The 26,506-nt window shown below is 59.0% G+C and overlaps 1 protein-coding gene across 12 annotated transcripts in view; it reads left to right on the top strand.

The window, feature by feature from the left end:
- The window catches only part of VANGL2 (VANGL planar cell polarity protein 2), a 38,971-nt gene extending 20,116 nt beyond the window's left edge, over positions 1-18,855 (top strand). For 3 of the 12 annotated variants that reach the window (XM_013047483.2, XM_004775867.3, XM_013047484.2), the window contains 7 exons: positions 10,900-11,160; positions 11,300-11,420; positions 13,769-14,376; positions 15,090-15,226; positions 15,699-15,834; positions 17,344-17,575; positions 18,264-18,855. In XM_013047483.2, coding sequence (XP_012902937.1) covers positions 11,090-11,160; positions 11,300-11,420; positions 13,769-14,376; positions 15,090-15,226; positions 15,699-15,834; positions 17,344-17,575; positions 18,264-18,524 — 1,566 coding nt within the window. In that variant the 5' untranslated portion in view covers positions 10,900-11,089 and the 3' untranslated portion in view covers positions 18,525-18,855. The other 9 variants (XM_045086591.1, XM_013047475.2, XM_013047482.2 and 6 more) reach the window with 9 other exon arrangements.
- Positions 18,856-26,506: the final 7,651 nt, after the last annotated feature.

The following is a 26,506-nucleotide window of genomic DNA, read 5'->3' as shown; positions in this document are numbered from 1 at the left end:
CTCCTCCTGCCCCCTTGTCTTGCTCCTGCACAGTCATTCCGCCGATTCCTCCAAGACAGGCCTCTCTGGTGTGGCCCTCAGCAAATTCTGCTCCTTCAGAGTCTGAGGAAGGGCCCCCTTTCCTGGCCCTAGAGCAGGACAGACTTTTTATCTGTTTATCTGGCTTCCCAGAGGCCCTTCTGGCTAGAGGGGGGGGTGTGTACTTGGCTACCAGAAGCGTTGTGGGGAGAAGAGGGATGGGCTCGGGGACTCTCCTCCTCCCCTCTGAGTTGTAGGGACTCCTCTCTGCTCTGCTGTGCCTTCTGCCCCCAGCAGCTCCCTACACCCTCACGGCGTTGGTTGGAATTAGTCCTTCATGGTGCCCTAATGTGGGGCAAGTTCTTAAACCCCATTCTTTAGCCTGTTATGTATCTTAGGACACCCTCCTCCAACCCCAGATGGGGCGTTCCTGCAGGAACCCCAGGCCCCCAGTGATGTCCTTGCCTGGCTCTCGGCTTGCTTCTGCTTTCTCAGTTTTGCCCCTTCCTAGTTCTGAGACCTCAGACAGAGGAGGTAACTTTTTGAAGCCTCACCCGTAAAACGGAGTTAATAGTACACCCTACCTCTTTGGTTTACGAGGCTAAGTGAAGGCACGGAGAGCCTCCGCACGGCGCCTGGCTCCTAGAGAGCGCTCGGTGGAGTGGTTTGGGGTCTCGCTGATCATGGTGGGGGGCAGCGCTGAGTTGGGGAGCAGAGCGAGGTGTTGGCCCGGCTCTCCTGGCAGACCACGTTGGGCACTGCCCGCTCTCTGCCCGGCGCCGTGGGAAGCGCCGCGGAGAGGGGCGGATGAAACGGGCTTTCACAGGGAGACGTGCGGAAACACGTCGAGCTGCTGCAGCCCCGTGAGTGCCGTGTGGAGGTGTGTTCCGGAGGCCGCCGGAGCCTGGAGCCAGAGTGCTCGGCCCTGCGGTGGGTGTCCGGGAAGGCCCTGGAAGGAGATGTGCCATTTGCTGGCTGTTTTTTTGAACAGGTGAAACTCACATAACATAAATTAACCATTTAAAAAACAAAAGATTTTATTTGCTAGAGATAGCGAGAGCGAGAGTGCACAAGCAGTAGAGGGAGAGGGAGACGCAGGCTCCCTGCTGAGCAGGAAGCCCGATGCGGGGCTGGATCCCAGGACCCTGAGATCGTGACCTGGATGCTTCGCGGACGGAGCCCTTCAGGTACCCCTGAAATTGACCATTTTAAAGTGCGCATTGGCATTTAGTACGTTGGCAGTGTTGTCCAAGCGTGGCCTCTGTCTGAAAGCCTTTCCCCCACACCGAAAGGAGACTTGTCTGCAAAGCAGTTGCACCCCTGCTCCTGGCAACCACCGGTCATTCAGAACATTTACCTGTTCAGGATGTTTCATAGAAATGAAATTATACAACGTGTGACCTCTTCTGTCTGTCTGTCTGCCTTCGCTGGGCACCTGCTCTTCAGGGCTCCTCCCTGTGAGAACAGGTGTCAGAACCTTAGTCCTTTTCACGGCTGAATCGTATTCCATGGTGTGGATGGACTTTAGCAGGATGGATAGTATGAGCCGGGCAGACGGGGCGGGGCCCGCGGGGGCTCTGCAGGTCCAGGCCGTGCGTGCCGAAGGATCGGGGGTGTTGCTGAGCGGCACGCAGCATGATACTGTTGGATCTTAGGTTACGGTGGGGACCTGGCCTCAGTTTCCCTGCCTGTAGAAGGAAGTCCCCTGAGGTTGGTGGCGTTGGAAGCAATAGGGAGGGAGAGTCTGGGATCCTGTTGCCCTTCGCAGGGTCTGCGTGGAGGACGGGACGTCCTTGCTCTCTCCTCATCTTTCCCAGGTGGCTCCGTCCTGTTCACATCTGCCCTCGGCCCTACCTGTCCTTCAGCAATACCGGACGCCAACTTCCCCATCTCTGAATCGACCTGACATTTCTTCTCTCACCGTCTCCAGGTTGGGAGCCTTGTTCACGGGGAGGTTTTAGTAGCGGAGGTCAGGGAAAAGCCTGGGGGTGAATCCTACTCAAAACACACCCCCCCACTGCAGACCCCCGCCCCCTCCAGCCTTCCCTGCTCTGGCCTGCCTCCTGGTGACCTGACCCAGACGGCCCTCCTGTGATCTGGAGAGAAGGGAGGTGGGTCCAGGAGAATCTTTCCGTCCCTTGCTCCACGCTGCTTGGTTCGGAGTAGGAGGCAGAGGCCTTGTGTGGCGGGGCCCTTTGGAAATGAGGTGTTGCTGTGTCTGTCTGGTGCCCCTGGCGAGGCTGGTAATTACAGACAGGACGGCCGGGAATGGGTTTGGGAGAAGCAGGCTTGGAATCAGCAGAGTCAAGGACCTCGTGGTAATCAGGGTGGGCCGTGTGGGGAGAGGAGGGAGAAGCTGGGGGCTGGGGTGGGGTGGCAGACGTGGGGTCCCCTTCCCCAGCCCCTGCACACACAGCCGGGCTTGGCACCTATGGGAGAGTGGGGGGCGGGGTGACTGGAGCCCGGCCGGTCTCTGCAACCCGGTCTCTGTAAGTGTGGAAGGAGGGAGGAGAAGAGGGGGATGGGGGGACCTGGGCCAGCCCCGCACCCTCAACCCAGGAAGGAGACCGAGCATGGGAAGAGGGGTTCTGGCTGCTCTCTCAGTCAGTGCTTGGCCGTGGTGCAATTAGGGTGGGGTCGGGGTCCCCGGGGGCTGGGGCCAGCGCTCTAGCCAGAGGAGATTCTGTCTTATTCTGGCTGGGGTCTTTCTCACAAGGAGGCCATGGGAACCGGAAGTGGGACCACGGCAGGTGCACCCTGTAAAGGGCGAAGAGGTGGGAACTGACGTTTCATTGTTCCCGACTCCGTGATGTTCTGTCTACGTTATTTTGTGGAAAACTCTTCACCTTCTGCAGTAGGAGCTCTTCCTCCCTTTCACTGGCCTGAACACGGGTTTAGAGAAGGTGAGCGGCGTCCCGGGGGCTGCGCGGTGTCCACCGCACTCGGCTCTTCCGTTTTCCACAGCGCCCCTTCGCTCCTGCCTCCTTCCCGTGGAATCTGACTTGCTCGTTATTGCCTTTAATCTTGAACTTGAATAGCTGGCCCGTCTCCTGGAGGGTGGACATGAGTTTCCGTGTCAGCTCCAGGAGAGACGGCTGCGCCTGAGGCTGGGCCTGGGGGGTCTCCTGGAGGAGCAGCACCTCCTGGTCACGAGCCGGGGGCCGGGCTGCAGCCTGGGCAGAACCTGTCCAGGGGCCGGCCTCTTCCTCTCTGCGGGCCCCTTCACACGTGGCGGACGCTGGCCGCTCCAGCCTGGGGGGTCTTGTCTGTGATTGGGAGGGGCCTGGCCCTTGTTGTCTGTAGTGTTTTCCAGCAACCCCCAAAATATCCCTCGGACCTCCACTTTCACCAGAGGGCTCCTGGCTCCCCGACTCTGGGCGGAAGATAGTGTGAGTCTGGGGAGGGGCCTCTGGCTTTTTAGGGTAACTGGGGGTTGGACGGGAACAGGTGCAGAGCCCGAGGTGTGAATGCGGTAACTTAAAAAACAACCGAGTGTGAACAGAGACACTTGTTTTGTCACGTGCTTTGCTCCAGGACGGGAGGTGGCAGATAGAAGGGCTGGGGTCCACGTGAGTTCCTCCGACCCCGGCTCCTTCGGAAGAGGGAGACCTCAGGTGGTGACTTAGTCAAGATGGTGGAGGTCGGTTGGTACGCAGGCCTGTCAGCTGGCCTGGTTTTCCTCTACAGGAGCTGGGTCATTTGCCGGATCTCGGCCCCTGGGTGTGTGTGAGGGGAGGGTTTCCAGAGTGGGGAGAGCCAGGCCTGCCGCCCGCGCCCTCTGTCCTGCATCACACCGTAGGCCCGCCCTGCTGCTTCTCCCGTACAAACCAGCTTTCGGGGTCTGTGGCCCTCGCTCCCAGCTCCCCCACCACATGTCAGCCCGAGGGCCGCTGGATTCCCCTCCCCAAGTAGCTGCTGGCCACCTCCTGCTCCATGGCAGAGGTTGGGCGAGCAGGCTGGGGGCCTCCTGGAGTCAGGGTCACGGGGGGCCTACCTGAGACGGTAGGCTACGGAGAGCAGCGTTTTGTGTTCCGCAAGGCTGGGGGTGTGGAGCGCCCAGGAGCTGATCTGTGAGTAGCCTGCTCACCTCCCGGGGTCCGCCTTCTCCTGTCCCTGAGGACAACTCGAGGTGCCTGTTTTTCTTCTGGGCTCTTCCACAGCTCACCTGCTGGGCAGGTAGGGGCCAGTCCTTCGCCCCAGCTGAGGGAGGGAGGAAGAAGTTTGGAGCCTGGCGGGTGGGAATTGTGGGGCCAGCCCGTTGGGTGGAAATGAAACCGTGATCCGGGCACCTAGAAGCCCTGGCTCCCTTCTCCCCGTGCCTGGCACCCTGTCTCCCCTCTGGCCCCCAACCTGGGACGGGTGCCAGAGTGATTACTCACCCTTTCTGCAGTCTGCCCTCCCCCGGCCCAGGGTACCCTTCTCCGCTGGCTGAGGCTAGGGAACGGGGTGCTGGGGTGTGGGTGCATGGTGTGTTGGGGGACAGAGACTTTCTGCGAGCAGGGTTGGGGGTGGGGGAGCCAGAGAGGAAGCCAAGCAGGTCTCTGCAGAACCTGCCCGGCCGGGGCGGGTGGAGCTGGGTGGGGCAGGCAGGAGCCCGTTGAGGTTTCAAAGGGGGCTAGGAGTGTGGGTGTATGTGTGCGCGTGTCAGTGTGTCTGTGGATATGGGAGGGTGCCTACATCTCCCCTGCCTGAGATGGAGGAAAACTGAGGAAGTAGAGGAGCAGCGCTTGGCTCTGGCTCCCCCAGCTCCTCTTCCATGAGATGCAGCCTCAGGTGTCCTGGCCAGGAGCCCGGTGTGTGGGCTCTCCCCAGTGGGGCTCCTTGCACGGGGTCTGGCCGTGTGCATCTGCGCTAGAAGCACAGTCGCCACGGGGACCCAAGCACAACCGTCCCTGCTTTTCAGCCCAGGGAGGAGAAGGGTCCTGCCCCCGCCCTGGGGCTGGGAGGATGGTGAGCTCATGTCTGGGGCTGTCCTGGGAGAGTGCCTGGTTCGTGGGGGTGGGGGGGTGCGCCCCAGGCCGGCCCTTTCCTCCTCCTCAGCCCTCTGAGATCCAGCTGCTCCCTCTGGTCTCACCCAGGGACACTGGGACCCTTTTCACGTGCAGGAATGGGGAGCAGCCATTTTTTGGTCTAGGGCCTGGGTCTGTTCCTGGCTTTTCTCGCCCTGATTCTTCTTGTGATGGGGAAACCCAGCATGGCCTCCTGGGACGGAGGGCTTGTCCACCACTGGGGACTGGCTGGGGACTGGCTGGGGGAGCGTCAGGAGCCTCAAGTGGGTGGGGGAGGGCTGGGGCAGAAACCAGCCCTTGGAGGGCAAGGGCTCTGGTCTGCACTGTCTGGGCTTGGGCCTGTCTGGTCTGTCCCTTGTCACTGGTGAGAAGAGCGGCTGGGGCAGGGGTCCATGCGAGTTCTCCCCATCCCGGCCTTACAGACTTTGCCACTCCGAGGACCAGGCGTGTCATGGAGGAACCTGGTGTCGCTCTTGAGAGGAGCACGCAAAGCCAGAGCTTTAGTGAGGTCTGACGGCCAAACAGGCGTGCCCGAGATGCGGCCGAGGTGTCTTTCTCTGGGATGCGTGTTTTTATCTTGGAACATAGGGTTGCCTCTGGAAGGCCGCCTTCCTCCAGGTTAGTGCTGGATGGGTCCATGCGGTTCCCTCCTGGGAGGAGGGGAGAGAAGGGAGCCAGGTCTACATGGGCCCAGTTAGGGGTTCTCGTACCTTACTGTCCTGTGCGGCAGCCGGATAGGTCACCACATTCACTGCCACCCCACCACCAGTGGTTGCCAGGGTCTGGATTGAGCTCACGGATGAGTCTCATGGCAAAGAGGAGACACCACCGGTCTGAAGACTTTGCGTCTCTGCCCTGCCCCCACGAGCCTGCTGACAGGGAGGGTGCTCTGTCTTCCTTGACAGATTTCTAGTTCTTTGGACACTGGGTGGGGAGGTAGGACCCTGCTGCCACCCAGGAGGGTGGCCAGCCAGCACTTGGCGTGGAACTCACATCGATGTCCTTGGACAGCGGGGCTGTCGTGGGTGACGCTGAAGGGACCACGGGACCAGGGCACTCACACGTCCACACCTAGCTGTGGGTGGAAGCAGGAAGGGGGAGGCTGAGGCCGTCAGACCCAGGCTCTTGCGTGGGATCACAGCCCTTTAAGGGCCAGTGTCCACAGATTGCTCTGTAGGAGGGGTCCAAGGAGGCGATCACGCCCCTTCCTTCCGGGTCTCGGATGGAGAAGAGGAGGGCCCTCTGTCTCAACAGTGGGCCTGTCGAGAGCGCTGCCCCATCAGAGTCAGGAGAGCTGTCGGCATCTGTCCTCTTGCCATCCTCTTCCCGCTGCAACGGGAAGGTCCAGCCCAAGCACCTTCCGTGGTGCAGCTGGTCTACTGCCCCAGCCCTGTCTTCCCTAGAGATGAGGAATCACAGGTGCGCTCTCTAGTACACGTTTGTGTTGGGTCCCCTCCGCACGCACCTTTCCTTTCCAGGCTGAGTCACGCCCCCAGCCCCACCCACACTGCTGCCCCGCCTCCGTTCCCCACCCCAGGCCTGAAGGAGCTGGGATGGGGTGGTGGGGTGGCCCTGGTCCAGATGGCGGGTGGAGGAGGTCGTGAGCCTAGCCGCCTGGTGGCTGGCCGTCGGTCCCCAGCACCCGCCCCACAACGGTGTGCCTGTGTCCGTGTCCAGTGCCTCGTCCACCTGAGCTGTGCCTCTGAGGGGGGCAAAGGGGCAGGGTCCCGTCTCAGTCTCCCTTTGCCCAACACCAGCCTCCCCCTCTGTAACCCCCCTACCCCCCCCAAGGCCTTGTTCCCTCTGCCTGTTGCCAGGTTCTGAGTGTATTTTTTCCAAAGGCCTCTGATTGTTTCCTGAAGAAACCCGATCCCAGGGCTCAGACAAAAGCTGGGGCTGCCAGAGGAGAAACCCCATTCTCTCCCCTCTGTCCCTAACCGCGCCCCCACCTTCACAACCTCTCTCGCTTTGGATGCTGGGTATGGGTTCCAGGACCCGGCTGCCATCACCTAGGCAACAGGGGGCTTTGGTTGCCATGGTGATCAATGTGGGAGAAGCTGGGCAGCCGGGACAAAAGCCCCCACATTCCCCCCCACCCCTCCCCCCAATCCCCTTGGGATGGTATTGAGACACATTCCATTAATTTTATTTCTGAAAGGCCTTTGGGGGGGGGAAGGGTCTTGTTTTTGTGACAGGCTCCCTTCTCTCCCTCTCTCCTCTCTGGCCTCCTTTTAACCCCAGATAATCCATGGTGGGTTTGAGCAGGGAACCGAGTGAGTGTGATGTGCGTCGGTGGTGCGGGCAAGGTGGACGCAGTGGGACACGCTTCCCTTTCCCAGCCTCCCAACCGCAAACCAGTCCCCCCCCACCCCCATCCACACCGGCTCTTGCTGCCCTCCAGGTCCACCTCTGACATTTCCACTTGTTGGTCTCATCCAGGGCTCCCCTCCCCCACCCTCTTCCCTGGGAACCCGCCCACCCGGGAGACCCTGCAGACCCCCGATTCCTGAGCTGATGAAACAAGGGCAACTTCTCCCCTGGTTCTTCCTCACCTCCCATCCCTCCCCGGCCTCTCCAGCTCGGGTTAGTGCCCCGGGTGCCCGGGGGGACAGCAGGCAAGGTTCTGAGGAACCGGGCTCGTTCGGGCCACTCTGGTAGGGGAAGGAGGAGCACGTTCGGATGCTTTCTGGGGCATCTGGAGTTGGGTTGGAAGGGGTGGGTGGAGCAGGCCAGGGGAGCAGGGCGTATGCTGGGTCTTTAATACACGGCTGGGAGGAAGGTAGGGGCTGAGGCTGAGCAGCTCCGAACAAAGGGCTGGGAGGGGCTGGCACCCTTGTCTGGTTTGAAATTTATCTGTAGGAGAAACACAATGGCATCGGCTTCCCTCCTGGGTGTGTTTGAAGTGGTCCTGGCCAGGGCTGTGTGTGTGTGTGCGCGCGCGTGTGAGACTTCTTTATTTAGTAGTCCCCACAGCAGGATTTATTTATACCACCTCTCCCCCAAGTCTCAGAGGAGGTGTCTGGGGATCGAGCGTGGGCGACCCTGGAGCCAGAGCGTATTAATTCCTTAACTAATTCTAACTGAGCCGTACAGAGGAGCATTTCACCCCAGGGTCCTCACGGCAGCCCCATCAAACACGCATCCTTGTTTTCCTGTTGTACTGATGAGCCTACTAGGCTGCAGAGCACAGAGAAGTTAGGTAACTTGCCTGTGGTCACGGAGCAGGTGGCCGGGAGAGTTGGGGTTTGAATGCGGAGCCTCGGACGCACGTCCCCGGCTCTTTGTGCCACTGGCTCCGGGAGACGTGAGCATTAAGGGCAGGATGGAGAGGGTGCGGAATCCAGACCCAGGCAAGGGCAGGTCTGCTCCCCTTCATTCTCCACCGCTTGTCTGGAGCCCACCTGTTCTCTTGAACCTCCCGGTGGAGTTCAGGTTTGGGGACGAGAGTAGGCTGCAGACGGAGGGCGGGTACCTACGGAGACGTGAGCCCGGAGGAAGGGTTCTCGGGAGCTGGGCTGCAGGAGCCCCGCGTGTCGTTTGTGGACGGGGTGCCTGTTCATGGCAACGGTACTGAGTAAGGGTTCGGCTTGGGTTGAGGCTCTGTGTCTCTGTCCCCTAAACGTGTGTCAGTCATGTGCTTGCCTTGACGTGGGGCTGTTGACAGGCATGGCGAGGCCATGGGGCTGCCTCTAGGTAGCTGGTAGGGGGGCCAAGGAATGGCGGGATGGATTTCATCTCCCACAGTCGGGGCGGGCTCCCTGGGCGTTAGAGCAGCGGGTGCATTCCCAAGGTCAGTGCCGGTTTCTTGCCGCATGCCCCTGGGACGGGGGCGGACACAGCCGGGTCTCGGTCGTGCTTCCCGTGCTCTAGTTGCCGAAGACCTGGCTTAGTTGGAGAAAAGTTAACAACGACACAAAGGCAAGCCCGTTTCGGTTCTGAACATCGTTGACTTTATGACAGCATGCGACCTCGAAACGCCCTCCTGTGCTTGGCGCCACGGCAGCCCTTCTGGCCCTCCTGCTCCTCCGGCCGTGCCTTGTCAGCCCCTTTGCCTGCTCTTACATCCTGGGACTCCCAGATCCCCCGTACGCATTCCTCTTCCCAGGGGTCCCACCCATTCCCACCTTGTACCCCGTCAGCACCTCCAGCTCAGACTTTCCCGGGTCTGGCTCCTCAGGAACCCCACTGCCTCTCTGACTGCCTGTCTCGTGGCCTTGAACTCAGCCCATTGGAGACGGAGCTCATGGCCTTCCTCTTCAGATTGGCTCCCCCTTCCCCACGTGACAGCACCGCCATCTACTCTCTTGCGCGGGCACCCCCCTGCCCTCAGCCAGACCCCAGGGGCCCTGCTGATCCTACCAGCACGTCTCACAGCTGGCTGTTGTCACCTCCAGGCCTGCTCGCCTCCGTCCGCGTGTTCCCACGTCTGCTCTCCCCCCAGCCCCTGCCCGCACAGCTAACATCCTTCACAGGCATCCCCTGGCGCTTGGAATAAAACGTGAGCTCCTCGCCTGGCCCAGGATCTCGGATAAGCTTGGCCCCTGGCTCCCTGTCACCACCCTTTTCCTCAGCTCCAGTCCCACTGGCCGTTGCTGGTCCTTGATAGACACCGAGCTCTGCCGCCCTCGGTCTTCCCGGGCGCGCCTCCCTGCGGTTCTCCACTCTGCCTGGTTCACTGCTGCTCTCCTTGTAGGCTCAGGTGTCCCGTTCTCTGAGAAGCTTTCCAGAAGCATTCAGTTTCTGGTCGCGGCCCCCGAGCCGTCCCTCCTGGTTTTTCGCTCCTTTCCTGTCATCACTGCAGTGGTTAGTTACTCGTATTCCGGTTTCCTTGGTCAGTGTGCACCTGCCCCACCGGCCCGGGAATGCGGTGTCAGGTCCCCGCCGTACCCCCGGGGCCTCGCGGGGAGCACAGTGCACGCGGTCCCTGAGAGTGAGACCACGGGCTGGCGAGTGAGGCTGGGAAATGCGTGTGTGCGTGGCAGAGTCGTGCGTGCGCGACAGAGGAGGGGCAGAGGGGAGATGGCACCATGTTGACTGCTGGGCTCTGGGGGCCCCGCAGGATGTGGGTGGGGGTTGGGTAAGCAGGAGAAGGAAAGGCTGGCTCTGCTCCGCGGAGCATGGAGGTGACCGTGCAGAAAGAGCCCGCCGCTCGGAGCACACACAGCCAGGACCTTGCCTCGACCTTGCCGTTCACGGACGTGAGGCTTTTAGAGAATGGTTCCTGCTGCCTTGTACTCCCCGCTTGCTTCCAACGTCATCCACGGTTTCCATTCCTGACCTTGTCCCCTAGTCTGTGTGCGTGCACATGTGCGGGTGCACGTGCGCACACACACACACCCCGTCTCTGACCCTCAGAGGAGCCGCCAGCTTGACCTGGTTGTGTGATGTAGATGCTGGCAAGATGGTGACAGGAGCCCTCCTTCTGTGGGCATCCTTGGAAGCTGTGAGTCAGGGGACAAGGAGTTGAGGGGGAAGGAGAGGCCTGGACAGCAGCCAGCTGCTTTCTGCTCTGTGAAGTCTCTGTTGCTCCAGCCTGTCGGCTGGCCAGAACCTGCTCTTTCTGAGCCTTGGGTTTCCTGGCTGAGAATAAGGAAAGCGTTGCCCTGGCTCTTGGCCCCGGGGCGTGCAGGGTCGGGTTGTTCCTAGTGGCCTTTGCCGGCCGTCTTTCTTGCGCCCGCTGGCACAGCCAAGGAGTGCTCTTTGTAGGAGGCAAGGTCGGAGGAACTGGGCGCGCTGGACAGAGCGGGAACCTGGAGGGACTATTCTGAGGTCATGGCGAGGCCATCTGCAGCTGCCCTTTGGGGACGGTCCTCTTCTCGGCCCTGACTTCCCAGGGAGCTCCGGCTGCTAACCAGCTGCTTCCTTTTCTCAGGAACGCCGCTTGATTTTCTCTGAGACAAGCCCACCCGTCCAGCAAGATAGAGTCCCTCAGGGTGACGGTTGATTTCCTGAAGGTGCCCCTTGGCCTGAAGAAGCCGGTGCTGAAGGAGGCGGCTGTGGGGCCCCCCAGAAGGCCCCAGCCCGTGGCCCTGGAGCGCTACAAGGCACGGCGTTCGGACGCCATGGACACCGAGTCCCAGTACTCGGGCTATTCCTACAAGTCGGGCCACTCCCGCAGCTCCCGCAAGCACAGGTGGGCCCGCGTGGGGGTGATGTGCGTGGTGGAGGGTGTGTTGGGGGTGCGTGAGAGGTGGGTGTGCACCGGGGCTGCTGAGAAGACCCAGGTCCCCCCTCTGATCTTCTGTGCCCGCTTGTCTGGCCTCCTGCTGCAGGGACCGCCGGGACCGGCACCGCTCCAAGAGCCGCGATGGGAGCCGCGGTGACAAGTCCGTGACGATCCAGGCTCCAGGGGAGCCCCTGCTGGACAACGAGTCCACGCGAGGGGATGAACGGGTAAGCCTCCGTGGGCACGGGGTCCGGGCCAGGGGACTTTGGGCTGCTCGGTGAAGCGGGAGGTCCACCGATGGGGCGGGGCCTGGAAACCTGGGCTCTTTGGACAGAGGTCCTATCAGGGAGGGCATCTGGTGTCACACCTCCTTCTGCTGGTGTCCCAGGGTAGGACCCTGCTTCAGTAGAATTCAGGGAGTTTCTGTAGAGATCCCTTTGGAAGCAGCAGCCTCTGCCTCCCGGTGTCAGAGAGGTAAGGTGACCTGGGCTGTGTCCTGGGAATCACCTGGCTCCTCTGGGCTGAGGCCGGCCAGGCGGGTGGGCCGGGAACCGCCAGCAGGAGGGCCTTGCCGGGCAGGTGGGGTCTGAAAGTGTGGGCGGAGTTTCCCTTGAGCCCGGAGGCGTGGGCACGACCGCGCCCTCTGTTGTTCACCTGCGGAATCGCGTCGCCTGGTCTGGAGGGAAACAGGTGTGGGCGGAGTCAGCGGAGAAAGGACCGGGAGGAGGGGGAGAAGGCGCTGGGAAGGACACTGTCATTCCCAGAGGGCCCGTGAGCAGGGTGCTCCTGCTCTAACCTCTGTGGCCCACTGTGCTCGCCAGCAGGGAGGCCAGCAGGCAGAACGCTGTGCTGGATTAGGGCAGAGGTAGGATTTGAGGTGACTCTGGGGTTGCCTGTGTCCCATGTGCCTCCCGAGCTTCCTTCTGGGGCTGGAGACTCCCAGCCCCCTTCCCCTCACAAGAAATTTGTGTCTGACATGGGGACTTCCTGGGTCTTGGGAGCAGATGAGTACCTGAGGGAAGTATTCTTTCTCCCTCTTTCCCAGTCCTGTCCTCTCCCTGAGACCTGGCCTCCCGAGTTCTTGAAGGGGCCCTGAGACATGGTCAGCTCACCTGCTGTAGGGGAGAAGGCTACAAACCCCTGATGCTTGGAGAGGGTAGGCAGCGTGTCTGCGGGTCAGCCTAGAGTGGGGGCTAGACCCAGTTCCTCGAGCTGAATGTGGTCCGTGCGCACACTTCCTTTCATCAGATCAGGCTCTCCTCCCGTCCTTCGGAAGGCCCAGTCACTGACCCTGCCTGGCATCTTCTACACCCCCCAGTCGGTGTCCTGGTCCTGAGATGCTGTCCCCGTGCTGTCCAGGAGTGAAGGGTGTGGGCACTGATGGCCACTGGGGGACTGGAAGCTCCTCTGTGGGATGGTGTCTGGCCGCAGCAGAGATTGCTTGAGTGAACCCCACTCTGAAGGACACTGGGGACCTCAGCCCATCTACCCCCTTGCGTCCAGCAACAGGCAGCTGCTGTGCTGCGGGCCGACCAGAGACCCGGGGTGGCCCTAAGTGTGTCCGTCTTCCATGCCCTACACCGATCACTTGCTTTCCCCCTCCTTGCCCCCCAGGGTCCTCTGGCCTTCGCCACGCTGCTTTGTTTCAGGTCACCCCCTTGGTCAGAACCCTAAAGTGGCTCTCGAGGTCTGGGGGGTAGGTGCTTCTAGCTTAGCCCAGTTTGCACGTGGCCTGCTCCCGCTCCAGCTGGTCGTGCCTGACTCTCCTGGTATGCACACCTTGCATGTCCTCGGGGTGCCTCAGCTCCCCCTGCCAGCCCCCGAACGTTCGAGCGGTCCATGGGGGCCTTGTTAGAAAGCAGGTTCCCGCACAGTCGGCATGGGCTGGGGCCTGAGACGTGCGTTTCCAGCAGCTCCCAGGAGGTGTCCGCGCTGCTGGTCCACAGACCGTGTTATGGATATACAGGACTTAGGGATTGTTGAGTGAATTCAGTGATTCTCAGTTTGGGATGAACGTGAAAATCATCAGGTTTTTGTTTTTTTATTATTTTTTAAAAGATTCTATTTATTTGAGAGAGAGCGTGAGCCAGCGTGAGCTGGGGGATGGGCAGAGGGAAAGGGAGAAGCCGACTCTCCACCATGGGGAGGGCTGGACCCCAGGATCCAGGGGTCATGACCTGAGCTGAAGTCAGATGCTTAACCGACTGAGCCACCCAGGAGCCCCCAAATCATCTGGGTTTTTTTAAAAAAAGGTGGTTTTCCTCTTGGGTGAGATCTGGGCATCGGTGTTCTTTCCCGAGCTCTCTGCTGTGTGCCCTTTGGTCCAGGTCTCAGAGGTCCCAGCCCTGCAGGGGCCAAGCTTGGCCAGAGTGGATCTTGGTAATGCTTGGGTGGTTGCACACTGGCTGATGGCCGTCTCTTCTCTCTTGTGCTGGCTGTCTGTCCGCCCTCCCCTTCTCCCCCCCCCTTCCCCATCTCCCCCTTCTCCTCCCCTTCTCCCCTCCCCCTCCATCTCTTCTCCCTCCGGCTCCTCCTCCCCAATCCCCCTTCGATGCCTCCGCCCCTCCTGCTGTAGGATGACAACTGGGGGGAGACGACCACAGTGGTAACAGGCACCTCAGAGCACAGCATCTCCCACGATGACCTCACGCGCATCGCCAAGGACATGGAGGACAGCGTCCCGCTGGACTGCTCCCGTCACCTGGGTGTGGCGGCGGGGGCCACGCTGGCACTGCTGTCCTTCCTCACGCCGCTGGCTTTCCTGCTGCTGCCCCCGCTGCTGTGGCGGGAGGAGCTGGAGCCCTGCGGGACGGCCTGTGAGGGCCTCTTCATCTCCGTGGCCTTCAAGCTGCTCATCCTGCTGCTGGGCAGCTGGGCCCTGTTCTTCCGGCGGCCCAAGGCCTCGCTGCCGCGCGTCTTCGTGCTGCGCGCGCTGCTCATGGTGCTGGTCTTCCTGCTCGTGGTGTCCTACTGGCTCTTCTACGGCGTGCGCATCCTGGACGCCCGCGAGCGCAGCTACCAGGGCGTCGTCCAGTTCGCCGTGTCGCTGGTGGACGCCTTGCTCTTCGTGCACTATCTGGCCGTGGTCCTGCTGGAGCTGCGCCAGCTGCAGCCCCAGTTCACGCTCAAGGTCGTGCGCTCCACTGACGGCGCCAGCCGCTTCTACAATGTGGGCCACCTCAGGTGTGGGCGCGGGCCTTGGGGGGAGGCTGGGGGTCTGCAGGGCGCATGGGAGAGAGCCGGGCGTGGGGGCGGCGGTGAGATGCTGGGGGGCCGCAGGCCGCAGTAGGGGACTTTGCACGCGGTAGGTTTTCAGCAGCGCAGGGTCCTGGGGCAGGTGGGGCTGGGAGTTGGGAACCGGGAGAGAACAAGCAGTGAGCCACTGGGGACCTTAGAGAGGGCTGGACCAAAGAGGAAAAAGGTGTGGGGCGCGAACAGGGGATTTGGGGAATTACTTCCCTGGCCTTCTTGGAGGCACAGCCTTGGTGAGCCCTCAAGTGCGCAGTTACTGGGATGAAATGACAAGAGGACGGTCTCCCAGAGGGAGAGATAACGGGGAGTTCCTCTGCCCCTCCCCCTGGCCCATGCGGAGTTATCTGGAGCACCTCCTGGTCCCGGAGGGAATCTTGGGGGACTCTTGGTGTCCTTTGTGGGGATCCAGGTCCCGTGTCCTTTCTTCCCTGGGCTTCAGTGCAGCAGGAAAGGTCTAGCAGGCCCTGCCCCCCAGGGAAGGCTTGCGAGCCTGGGAAGTCGACCTTGGGCCCTGAGCCAGGCTTCTTGGAAGCAGCTTGTCCCTGTGCTTGTCCTTCCTGCCCCGCTGACCTGCCCTGATGTCTCCCTCCCCGGCCCCCCTTGTCGGTCCCTTCTCCCTCCCCCTCCCGCCGTCTCCCCCACAGCATCCAGCGAGTGGCAGTGTGGATCCTGGAGAAGTATTACCATGACTTCCCTGTCTACAACCCCGCCCTCCTCAACCTGCCCAAGTCCGTCCTGGCCAAGAAAGTGTCTGGCTTCAAGGTGTACTCCCTCGGAGAGGGTGAGCGGCCCTGCTCCCCTGCCCTCCCGTCCGTCCCAGGCAGGGCGCGGTACCTGCTCCCCGTTTCTCTCAGCCTTTTCCCTTGCTTTCCCCGGTCCCTTTTCTTCTGTCATTTCCCCGGACTCCAGCTGGCTGCTTGCTGTCCCCCCCCCCCCCCCGTGCTGTGGCGCGTTACCCCCCGTCCCCCCATTCTGACTTCTTGCTCCCCGGCCCTGGTCCTGAGCCCTCAGCTTTCTGAGCTCCAGGTTCCCCTGCACCGGGGGAGCACGTGCAGGACTCCTGCCCTCCAGGGCCCTCCTGGTGGCCGTCCTGTGGGCCTCTCCCAGCTGTGGCCAGGAGAGTTGGGGGTGCCAGCAGTATCGGGGTGGGCACGGCCTCCTGCGACGTGTCAGGTTGCCATCTCCAGACTTCCTGGGATGGGGAGCGAGCGCGCTGGGAGGTGACTGTGCCCGTCTGTCCTGCTCCTGCGCAGAAAACAGCACCAACAACTCCACGGGCCAGTCCCGGGCTGTGATCGCGGCTGCTGCTCGGAGGCGGGACAACAGCCACAACGAGTACTACTACGAGGAGGCAGAGCACGAGCGGAGGGTGCGCAAGCGGCGGGCCAGGTGGGTCTGGGCGCCGGCCGGGTGCGGGTGGGCATCTGTGCCTGGCACGAGGGCTGCGGACTGAGCGTCTGGTCCCGCGGCTGCCGGGACAGACCCCCGCACTGTGCACCGTAAACCCGCGCACGCTTCTCAGCTCACAGTCCCGCAGGTCAGGTCCTGGGTCTGTGGCAGGCCAAAGTCAGTAGCTCTTGGAGGCCTGCTCAGCGGATGGTACCTTTTACCCGCAAAACATGAGGTTCTGGCGCTCAGATCGGGTACATTCTGCAGTACTGTCCTCACTCCTCCCTTTGTCCTGTCCGCATTATTACGGTCGCTTCAGTCAGGCCTGAAGAGTCTTTCTTAAGTACCTGCTGCTGCCGTGTCCCACCGCGGCTTGTTGGGATTTCCATGGGGCCTGCGGCAGGAGAGCGCCCCAGGATCTGACCACCCACTGTGCCCTCTGCCCCTCCTTCAACGGTCTCCAGGCTGTAAGGGAGGAAGTTATCCCTTCTGTCCTGACATGAGGCTGGTGTCCCCTGCCATAGGTTAAAGACCAGCAGTGCCATTTTTTTTTTTTTTTAAGATTTTATTTAATTATTTGACAGAGAGAGGGAGAGCGGATGAGTGGAGGGGTGGAGGCAGAGGGAGAAGCAGCCTCCCCGCGGAGCAGGGAGCCCGATGCTGGCTCGATCCCTGGACCCTGAGCTCATGACCTGAGCCAAAGGCAGATGCTTCACCAGCTGAGCCACAGGGCACCCCGTATGCTTATAACGCAGACTGACTTCTTTCTGCTGCTTCCCCTTAACACGGTCCTTGAGGCGCACCCCTGCTGCGGCGGGTCCGGCGTGAAGCTTCTCATCGCGGCACCCGCCGTGGGTCACGGGTGGCTCCCGCCTCCTCGGCCGTATTTGGATCACAGTCCTCTTTCCTCTTTGCCTGTCTCGATGGACACAGACGTTTTCATTCTGTCTGGTGGCCAGGTCTCTAGCCGCCGGTCTAGCCACTAGTCTGTAGCCGTCCAGGTCTCTTGTGAATGCTGGGCTCACCTCGGCCCTCCGGCCCTCGTGTTCTTGCCTTTCTCTCTTCCTGGTTTGTAGTCAGCTCCTTGCAAACCCACCCCCAGACGGATGTCAGTGTTGCCCCTGCTCTGTGCCTGTTCATTTGTTGCCCAGCGAAGTGTGACCGCGGGGCGCGGCAGGGGGGGGTCTCGGACAGCACGGCGGCTGCCCGCGAGGCTTGCTGCTCTCCCTGAGCCCGGGCCCTAGCGGTCTCCAGCTCTGACACTGGACTCCCTGCGCTCCGCTCCCGGAGCTCTATAGCTCTTTCCTGCCTTGCCTCCCACCTGCCACCGCACCGTGTGTGTGCACGGCCCCTCCCCCCGCCCCCGCATAGCCCAGCCCTTGGCTCAGGTGGGTTTGTGTGCTTCCGGGTCTCCACCTCGAGCCCTGACCTCACTCAGGCTGCTGGAGGGCTGGAGCCGAGGGAAAGATGGGAGGTGGGCGTGTGGTCCAGGCCCCTCCTGTCCCCCAGGCTTGTGGTGGCGGTGGAGGAGGCCTTCACGCACATTAAGCGGCTGCAGGAGGAGGAGCAGAAGAACCCCAGGGAGGTGATGGACCCCCGGGAGGCGGCGCAGGCCATCTTTGCCTCCATGGCTCGGGCCATGCAGAAGTACCTTCGCACCACCAAGCAGCAGCCCTACCACACCATGGAGAGCATCCTCCAGCACCTGGAGTTCTGCATCACTCACGACATGACGCCCAAGGTAGGCCCAGCCTGCCGCCAGCACCCCGCTGCCAGCACCCCGCTGCTCTCCCTGCTCCGCCCACCTTCCCACGGTGCTCTCACCGCACCCGCCCCACGGCCCTGCCCCCCCACCCCGTGGTCTCGTCTGTCATCCCTGCCCCCCCCATCTTGGCTCCGAGTCAAGTTCCCAGGTGCTGAGGAGCAGGGGTGGCTTCTGGACTCTTCCGGGGCCGCTGAGACCTGACTCCCATCTCTGCAAGTTCTGTGCGGTCGCCGCACCGAGTCCCCCTGCCCCTTCACCAGCCCCTTTGAGCTTTTTTTGAGCCATTACCCCCCCCCCCCTGCTGTATGGTCAACTGCGTCCTGAACCGCCCTCGGTGAGCAGGGTGACAGCCTCCGTGAGAGCTGATGGCAGGGGAAGGAAGAACCAGGGAGGGCTTGTGGTCTACCCTGGTGCAGGCAAGTGGCAGGGCGCAGGTCCTGACCCTGGGGCACCCCCCTCTTCTGTAGGCTCCGCTTCCCCGTGTTTCGTACGAGGGTCTGAAGCAGAGGAGCTCTGCCCCTTTCTGCTCTGTTGTAGATGGGGTGGAAGCAGAGCGTGAGCTGGGGGACGTCTTGGTTGTCTCTGGAAGCCGTGCCCCGGGCTGGGGGGCATGAGGCGGTGGGGGGGTGGGACCAACGCCCATGCAGCCCCTGGCCCCCCGCAGGCCTTCCTGGAGCGGTACCTGGCGGCCGGACCCACCATCCAGTACCACAAGGAGCGCTGGCTGGCCAAACAGTGGACGCTGGTGAGCGAGGAGCCGGTGACCAATGCGCTCAAGGACGGCATCGTTTTCCTCCTGAAGCGCCAGGACTTTAGCCTGGTGGTGAGCACCAAGAAGGTCCCCTTCTTCAAACTCTCCGAGGAGTTTGTGGACCCCAAGTCGCACAAGTTCGTCATGAGGTTGCAGTCTGAGACCTCGGTGTGATGGAGCCGCAGGGTCGGGGCGCAGGTCCCGCGGGCGGGGGCGCGCTCGGCCCCCACTTCTGCCGCCCTTCGGGCCCTGCCCCCGTTCCCTTTTACTTGAATTGAGCCCCACCCGTCTGCCCCCTTCCTCCCTGGTTGCCCCACGGGGGCCTCAAGAGGCCCCTGCGTCGTCAGCAGAGCCTGGGAAGCTCGCCCTCCGTCCCCAGCCCTCACTTGGTGTCATCATGCAGGAAGCCCTGCCTCTCCCTCTCTCCCTCCCGGGTGGCACTCTCTCCTGAGCCCCCAGCGCCCCCCCAAACCAGGTTCTGGTAGCAGTTTCCGCCTGTGGCCCCGATGAGGTGTCCCGGGGGCCCAGACATGACTCCCGAGAGCCACCGTGCCAAAACTCCTCCAGATGGGGGGTCGTCCGCGCCTCCTGCCCACTCAGCCGGCCCGGTACCATCGCTGAGTCCTCGGGACAGGGTACCTGTGCGTCCCCCAGACTCGGCCCGGGGGGTCTCCCTGCCGTGGTCATTGTCGGAGCCTCCCCCGCACAGCCACACACATTTAGAGCAAGGGGGGATCTGCCCTTCACCCCTAAAGTGTCTGCCTTCCGTCTCTGAGTCATACGGTCTTCTGGGGCCATAGCCGGACGAGGCGGAAACCCTCTGTGACCACCTTTCCTGGGCTGTGGGGGTCGGCGCCTTCCCTCACTGGGTCGTGCTGGGCAGCCTCTGAGGGAAGGATGGGAGCGATCTGGGGAACATCGCGGGTCCCCACCCTGAACCTGCCTGTACCCTCGTTCCCGCCTCGCTGGGCCAGGCTTCCCCTTCCTGGGGCAGGATGGCGAGCAGACGCCAGCCCTGATTCAGGGGCTTGCCGCCCACGACCCGATGACCCCTGCGGTCTTAGACCAACGCTTTTCTTTCCTCCCGACCCGCTCCACACCCCCGTGTGTCTTCTTTCCGCGCCAGGGACCTGTTGCCTCATCTCGTTTGGGGGGGAGCCGGTAGTTCCTCCTCATCCCCTGCCTTAAGCCCACTTCTTTGCCTCAGGGGTCTCTTTTCCTTGGCTGGCCAGGGTCCCCTCCTGTCTCCCTGCCTGGTTCTCTGGGCGCTCGTCTCTCTCAGTGCTGGGGGGAGGGGCCAGGATCGCTGCCTTCGTGGGTATCTGTCCCTCGCCCCGTTGAGCTTCTGTGGTCTCTACACCCGATCTGAATTCTCTAGAGTTTAGGTCTCTTTTTGAGCAAAATTCACCGGTCTTCTAAGACATATTTTCAGTGTAAATCTGAGCCTCTCATTCAGACGTGTAGTTTTAGCCAAGGGAACTGGAACCTCCAGCCGGGATCCCCGTGGCGGACCATTGGCGGCAGGGCTGGAGGGTGGCCCCCGGGCTGGGCCTCTGAGTAACTCGCCGGGCCCCTTCCCGGCCCCATCCTTGGGCAGACTCACTGGTTCTGGACACACGGAGTGCCCCCTGGGCTCAGATCCCCACTGGTCTCTGGCTGGGGAGGCTTCCTGCCCGTGGAGGGGCAGCCCTCGTGTTGGCCATCCTCTCTGAGAAAGCACATCTGTGCACCCACTGCCTCCCAGACAAGGGCTCTTCGGCGCGTGCTGACTGCTGTCCGCCCGGCAGTGGGTTGGGGCCTGACTCCGGCAGCACCCGAGGGAAAGGCGTCCTGTCCTGGGGGTTGCGGGAAGGTATCTTTTCTTCTCTGCAAGGACTGGGTTTCCGAGGAGTCTCTCCTGGGTCGCATTTCTAAATACCTCACTATCCTGGAGAATGGGGCCTGGATGGTGGGCAGGAGCGGGGCTGGTGCGACGGGCGGACCCAGCTGGGGCAGGTGGACCGAAGGTGTCTGGGATCCTCGTGGTGGCCCTACGTTAGCGGTGGGGGAGTGTTTCTTTTCAGAACCTGCCATGTTTTTAATCACTGTGATTTTTTCATTCCTTTTTCTGAAAACAAAAAGCAAACTTTCCCCCAACTCTAAGCACTAAGGGCTGTGACTGAGAACGGTAGCGTTTTGGTCCTTTGCGTCGGAACTGTGGTATCTTTGTCTTCTTTGACGATTATTATAATAATTATTATTATTTTTTAAAATGTCAGGATGAGTTGTCAAGTGTTCGGCTGTGTGTGTCTTTTGCTTCTCCGCACGGGGAGCTGTCTTCATGCTGTGAACTGCTGCGGGCCCAGCCCCTCTGGGCACTGTCCCGCCTGCTCCGCCGCTCCTGCCATGCTGGGGTTTCTTCCTCTTCTCCTGTGGGGGCCGCACCTACCTGTGGCCCCTCACCGTCACCGCTCCCCCAGGACCCCGGGCGGGCGTGTGGCCGGGTCTCCAGCATTCCCCAGCTGCCCCGCCCCCCCAACCAGGCCTTCCTTGTCATCACCTTGGAGCGCCCCGGGGACGCTGCACGTCAGGCCTTCACCTACCTCGCCACGCCGCCTGTCCCCATGGGTCCCATTTCTCTCACACGACCCTTCACGCTCCGTTGACTCGTTTTTTCTTTTTGATCCTTCTTTGTTTCTGCCCATCTCTGTCCCATCTGAGCCTTTCATCTCGCGTTCCACATCCCAACCCCGCCACGGTACCTGTGAAGAGACAGTGGGACCCCTCGGAACCGCCTCATCCTAAATACCCCTTCCCAGGGTCTACGCTTCTCTCCTCTGTGGGACCCGAGGAGCTCCGTCACCCCTCCGCGCTGTACGTCCATCCGTCTGTCTGTCTGTCTGTCTGTCTTCTCTTTCCCCTGCCCTTCCCCCAGGGCAGCATCTGCTGATGGATTCGGTCCTGGTGTGTGACTGTTGTGGTCTGTTGTTCTGTGCGCGAAAGGAAGGGGGCTTGTTTTGGGTCCCTTCCAAGTGAGATTGTAAATGTAGAATTTGCCACTGTTGAATCTAGGTTTTTCTTTCTTTTCTTTTCTTTTTCATTTGTTTCTTTCTTCTTCTTCTTCTTTTTCTTTCTTGTTTTTCTTTTTTTGGGTTACAGAGACCTTGTGCATGCATGTAGAAAATTGTAAAATGTAAATTTTTTTTTAATATATAAAAAGCTTGTTTTTACAGTTTGCAGTGGATCGAAACATAATGGCAATTTTAGGTTTTTTTTTCTTAAACATAGGAACTAAAACTGTACAAATTTTTTTTATATAAAATAAAGACATTTGACTTTTGTGGGGGCATTCTGCTGTTTTTCTTTTTCTACTGGAGCCGAAGTTGTTGGGCAAGTATGTGCTCCGCGTAGGGGGAGAGCGGCCAGCAGGGGGCAGTATGAACTCACCATCGCTCTGCTGTCCCCCCCCCACCCCTCGCACCCCTCCCCCCGCACCCCCCAGGCTCTTGAGACTGGAAACTACCCGCTCCAAACCCAGATTCCAAGAAGGGAAGGTTCCGCTCCTCCCTGGGGGTGGGTAATCAGGATAGGGAGGAAGGAAAGACTACCTTCCGGGTGGACCCGGAGTATTTTCAGGAAGTTGGTGATTTCAGTCAACAGTGATATCTCATCAAATCTCACTGGGAAAAATTCCTGAAGTATCTCTCTTCTAAATATCTTCTCTCTCTCTCTTTTTTCTTTAATGATTTTTTTTTTTTTTTTTTTTAATTTGAGAGAGAGAGAGCACAAGAGGGAGGAGGAGGGTCAGAAGCACTCCCCACGGAGTAGGAAGCCCGATGGGGGGCTCGATCCCAGGATCCTGGGATCATGACCTGAGCCCAAGGCAGACGCTTAGCCCACTGAGCCCCCCAGACGCCCCTCTTCTAAGCGTCTTCTTGTTCCTGCCATTCTCTAATCTTTCAGGCATGGCACAAAAAGAATCTTACAGCAATCGTCATTTATTTAAGATGGAAGCATTCAGTTGGCAGGATGCTTGTAGCCAAGCACCAGAGTCGCTATTAGGAGATCAGGGTCCTTCTCTCAGCTCTGCCCAGGCCCCCGCTTCTCTGGGACTTTGGGCGCCAGGCTTCGCCCACGAACAGCCTTCCGGGATTAACGAAAAGCAAGCAAACAATTGTAAGCTCTCTTGGGAATTGACCCATTTCCCAGATTCCGGCTTCTTCTCCCCCGTGCACACTTTGCCAGGCTGAGGATGCAAAGACAGAAGACTCGGGCCTTGTCCTGCAGGAAGAGCCAAGTGCACACGCGGCCCCAGGCTAGATGGCTCAAAGTACCGGTCCAAATGCTGCGTGCCTCGTTCACTGGCAAAGCACACACAGGCGCCGGCTGGACTCCGAGCAGCTCAGGGAGCCTTCCTCCAAGAAATTTCCGGAGTTTGCTGAAGAATCAAGTTTGGGTGACACGGTCTCCTTGAGCGAAGGGGCTTTCTCTGTTTTGTTCACCAAAGTATTCCTGGGATCTACGTTCCTCACGTACGGTTCATGCTCAATAAAAAGAAAATTATTGAATGAGTAATGAATTCAAAAAGCTAACCAAATGGTGGGTCCCATGACAGGGGTCGTCTTTTTCTTCTCCCTTTAAAGTTGTGCTCCCATCTTTCTCGTGGGAAAATGAATAAAAACACTCGCCTCGAACTGCCATCCCCCGGCCTCATGACTGTCCTTCGGGGAATTAGACTTGTACTTTCACTTACGGTTTCCAGTTCACTTCGAAGCCAACTTTTGACTTACTGTGACCAAATTTCTGCCCTTTCCCGCTTCTGAAATTATTCTCGCTCTTCGAGGCGAAGCACAGCAAACACCTTGGTCTAGTGAGGCTTTATTCAGCGCCGGTGATGCCCCCAGCCGTGTCTAACCTCCCAGACCTCCTCCTCCACTAACATTGGCCCCAGGAGTGAAGAGATTTAAGGCCAGGTCTCAGCACTTGATCTGCGGGATCCTATCTTCTCTTGGGGTTTGCTGAATGAGGAAGTGATAGCCCTGACCATTGTCAGGGCGCAAAGGGCTTTTGTAACTGCTTAGAGGACACACTTTTTCCATAGAAGTGCTTTCCAAATCACTCAAGACAGAGTCAGCTTGGGCGCTGTCGGGATAATACCGGACTTCTGGACATTTCTGGCCAGACGTGGTTTTCCAGCCTTTGCCCCTGAAATGAGGCCAAAGGGAAAACCCAGGGCTGGGGCTCTGGGCGGGGGAAGACATGAGAATCTTTAGATACAGTTGTCTGCAAAACCTTATATACATTTTTTGTTTGGGTTCATTTAAATGTCTTCTAAAGAACTAAAAACCAGCAGCCTCACAGAGCTCCTGACTTTTTATATGTTACTTTAAGCACGGATGGAAATACTCCTCCAGTTGCTGGGAAGGCTGGGTGGAGGAAGTGAGCCTCTGGAAAACTATCACAGCGTAGTGCACAAGCGGTCATGGAAGATGCTAGAGAGAGAGTAGAGGACCTCCCGCATTGTAGAAAGAACTTGGGGACCAGTTATCCCTGTACTAGCTCTCCATTTTCTCTGTAGACAGAGAATGGGGTCTGTTTCCCTCATTACACAGCTCAGGGCAGACGTGATATCCTAAGAACCCATAACAAGAATTGCGGAACTGAATTACGTGTGGAAAAGGAAGCAGAGGTACTGGCCATGTTGGGAAACCCGGGAAGGCACTGGCTTCTCTCATTCCTGTCCGAGCAAGTTTGGGGGACATACTGTATGCTCAGCAATGACATACAAAGATAAATAAAGCCTCGCCCCTCCTCTAGTTCATGGGACTTTGCCTAGTAAAACCACAGAAATTTTATTATTTTGTCACCTGTTTTCAGCAACCCAAGGAAGTCAACTTTACCTGCAGATGGGACACACTGAAGCCAAGATTTGGGGAGAGTGTTGAGCCTGGTGGGTAAGCCGCTGGATGTCATCACTGAAAAAGAGCCATCTGTACCCTCCGGTGTCCCGTAATGGGGACCGCTTAGGCAGAACAGGGTTAGAGGACAAGGAGATCTTCTGGGTCCTGTCTTTCCTGCTTGCTTTATGGGCACAGTCCATTCTGCTTCCTCACCCGGGACACTGTGGTTGCAAGTGAAGGAATTTTTAAGTGAAATTACTCTGTATGAGACTCTAGTCATGGATATGTGTCCGTATAAACGTGTCCAGATCCACAGAAAATCCCAACACCAGGAGTAATATCTAATGGAAGCTGGGGGACTTTGGGTAATAATGTGTCACTATAAGTTCAGCAGTTGTTATAAATGTGCTGCTGTGGTGGGGTGAGTGGATATGGGGGGGCGCCTCTACCTGTGTGGGGTGAGTGGATATGGGGGGGCGCCTCTACCTGTGTGGGGTGAGTGGATATGGGGGGGCGCCTCTACCTGTGTGGGAGGCAGGATGCCTTTGGGAACTCTGTACCTCACCAGTTCTGTTACTGGCAAAAGATGAGTCTGAGAAGAGCAGAGAATTGCAATCCAGGACTAGCGAGCTGTGGTGAAAACCACAGGCGAGTCCAACAAACCTAGGGGAAAAGCATTATTTTTATAGAGACGAGGGAGGAGTTGGGAGGGATTGTTTTGAACAAAAGTCCATTGGAGAGAAACAAGAGTTTAGGATAATGATGGCTTCTCATTGGCTGAGTTGCCGGGGTGGTCGATTTCTTGGAGATGCAAGTCATTTTTCCCATTGAGGCCTGTCATTGATAATTCTTTCCAATTTTTTTTAAAGGTTTTATTTATCAATTAGAGAGAGAGAGAGAGAGAGAGAGGGAGCACGAGCAGGGGCAGAGGGAGAGGGAAAGGGAGAAGCCGCTCCCTGCTGAGCAGAGAGCCCACTGTGGGGTTTGATCCCAGAATCCTGAGATCATGACCTGAGACGCTTAACTGACGGAGCCACCCAGGAGCCCCTCCAATGAGATTCTTCTGTTAGGGTCTGTGAGTGACAATTTTTCCCGTATTTGACATTGAGCGGTAGGGCTCCCCCCACCACACCCTCCTTCTAGCCCCCAGAGTCCACTTCAGTGAGGTACCTCTTTATTAATTTTCACACTGGGAATCTGAGACTGCTCTGGACAATAAAGTCTGGCCAAAAGGTAAAATGTCCAGTTGTAAGATAAGTAGGGGCATCTAATCCCAGCATGATGACTACGGACAACACGGCTGTATGATGTATTTGAAAACTGCTAAGGAAGTAGATCCTAAAAGTTTCCATCCCAAAGAAAAAGTCATTTTTCTTTTTTTCCCTTTTTTCTTTATTCTTGTGTCTGTGTGAGTTGATGACGGGGGTTGACTAGACTCCCTGCAATCATCATTTCACAATACACTGTGGGTCAAGCAGTTACGCCGGGCACATTAAACTCACATAGGGCCACAGGTCCGCTATATCTTAGCAAAATGGAAAGGAGAAGAAATAAGATTAAAAAAACCCAAAGCAAGCCTACCGTAATTTAGTTCCAGATATAGATCTAGTAATAAAAGTAGTAGTATGGGCTCTTTTTTTCAGGGAAAAAAACGTGGAAGTGTCTGCTGTTTCCGCGGGATCCCTGGAGGTGTGCCATGCGTGCAAGGAGCTTCCGATAAAACCTCCGGGAAAGGAGGGTCTGGTGTTCCATCCACACATTGACAGCTGGAAATTTGCATGAATGGGCTTGAATGTGTCAAGGAACAGGTGGTTTCTCTTAAGGGCAGTTTTTGTTCCTTTCAAGTTCCTGTTAGTGTTTGTTCTGTTTAACACAGAATGTGTGATTTTAGGGTGAGATTACTGCCTTAAGGAGGTGCTGCTGCAGGAATAAGCTTTTGTTATCAGATGAGTAAGCCCCGGGGGTCTGCTGCTCTGCCTGGTGACTACAGTTGACTACACTGTGTTGAGTACCTGAAATTTGCTAAGAGAGTAGACCTTCCGCGATCTCACCACTCTTGTGCGCGTGCGCGTGCACACACCCACGCGCGCGCGCACACCCACACCCCCCCACACACACGCGCGCGAGGTAACAGTGTGGTGACCGATGTGTTAATCTGATTGCAGTCATCATTTCACAAAGTATACATGTGTCAAAACCTGCTGTACACTAGAATACAAAGAATTTTGTTTGCAATGATAAGTGCGAGATGGAGCACAAAACAACCTCGCCGTCAAA

The sequence above is a fragment of the Mustela putorius genome, unplaced genomic scaffold (genome assembly GCF_011764305.1).
Source record: "Mustela putorius furo isolate JIRA1106 unplaced genomic scaffold, ASM1176430v1.1 tig00000997_pilon_pilon_pilon, whole genome shotgun sequence".
Classification (NCBI taxonomy): domain Eukaryota; kingdom Metazoa; phylum Chordata; class Mammalia; order Carnivora; family Mustelidae; genus Mustela; species Mustela putorius.
Note: the sequence above shows the minus strand (reverse complement) of the source record. Positions and strands in the feature narration are given on the sequence as shown.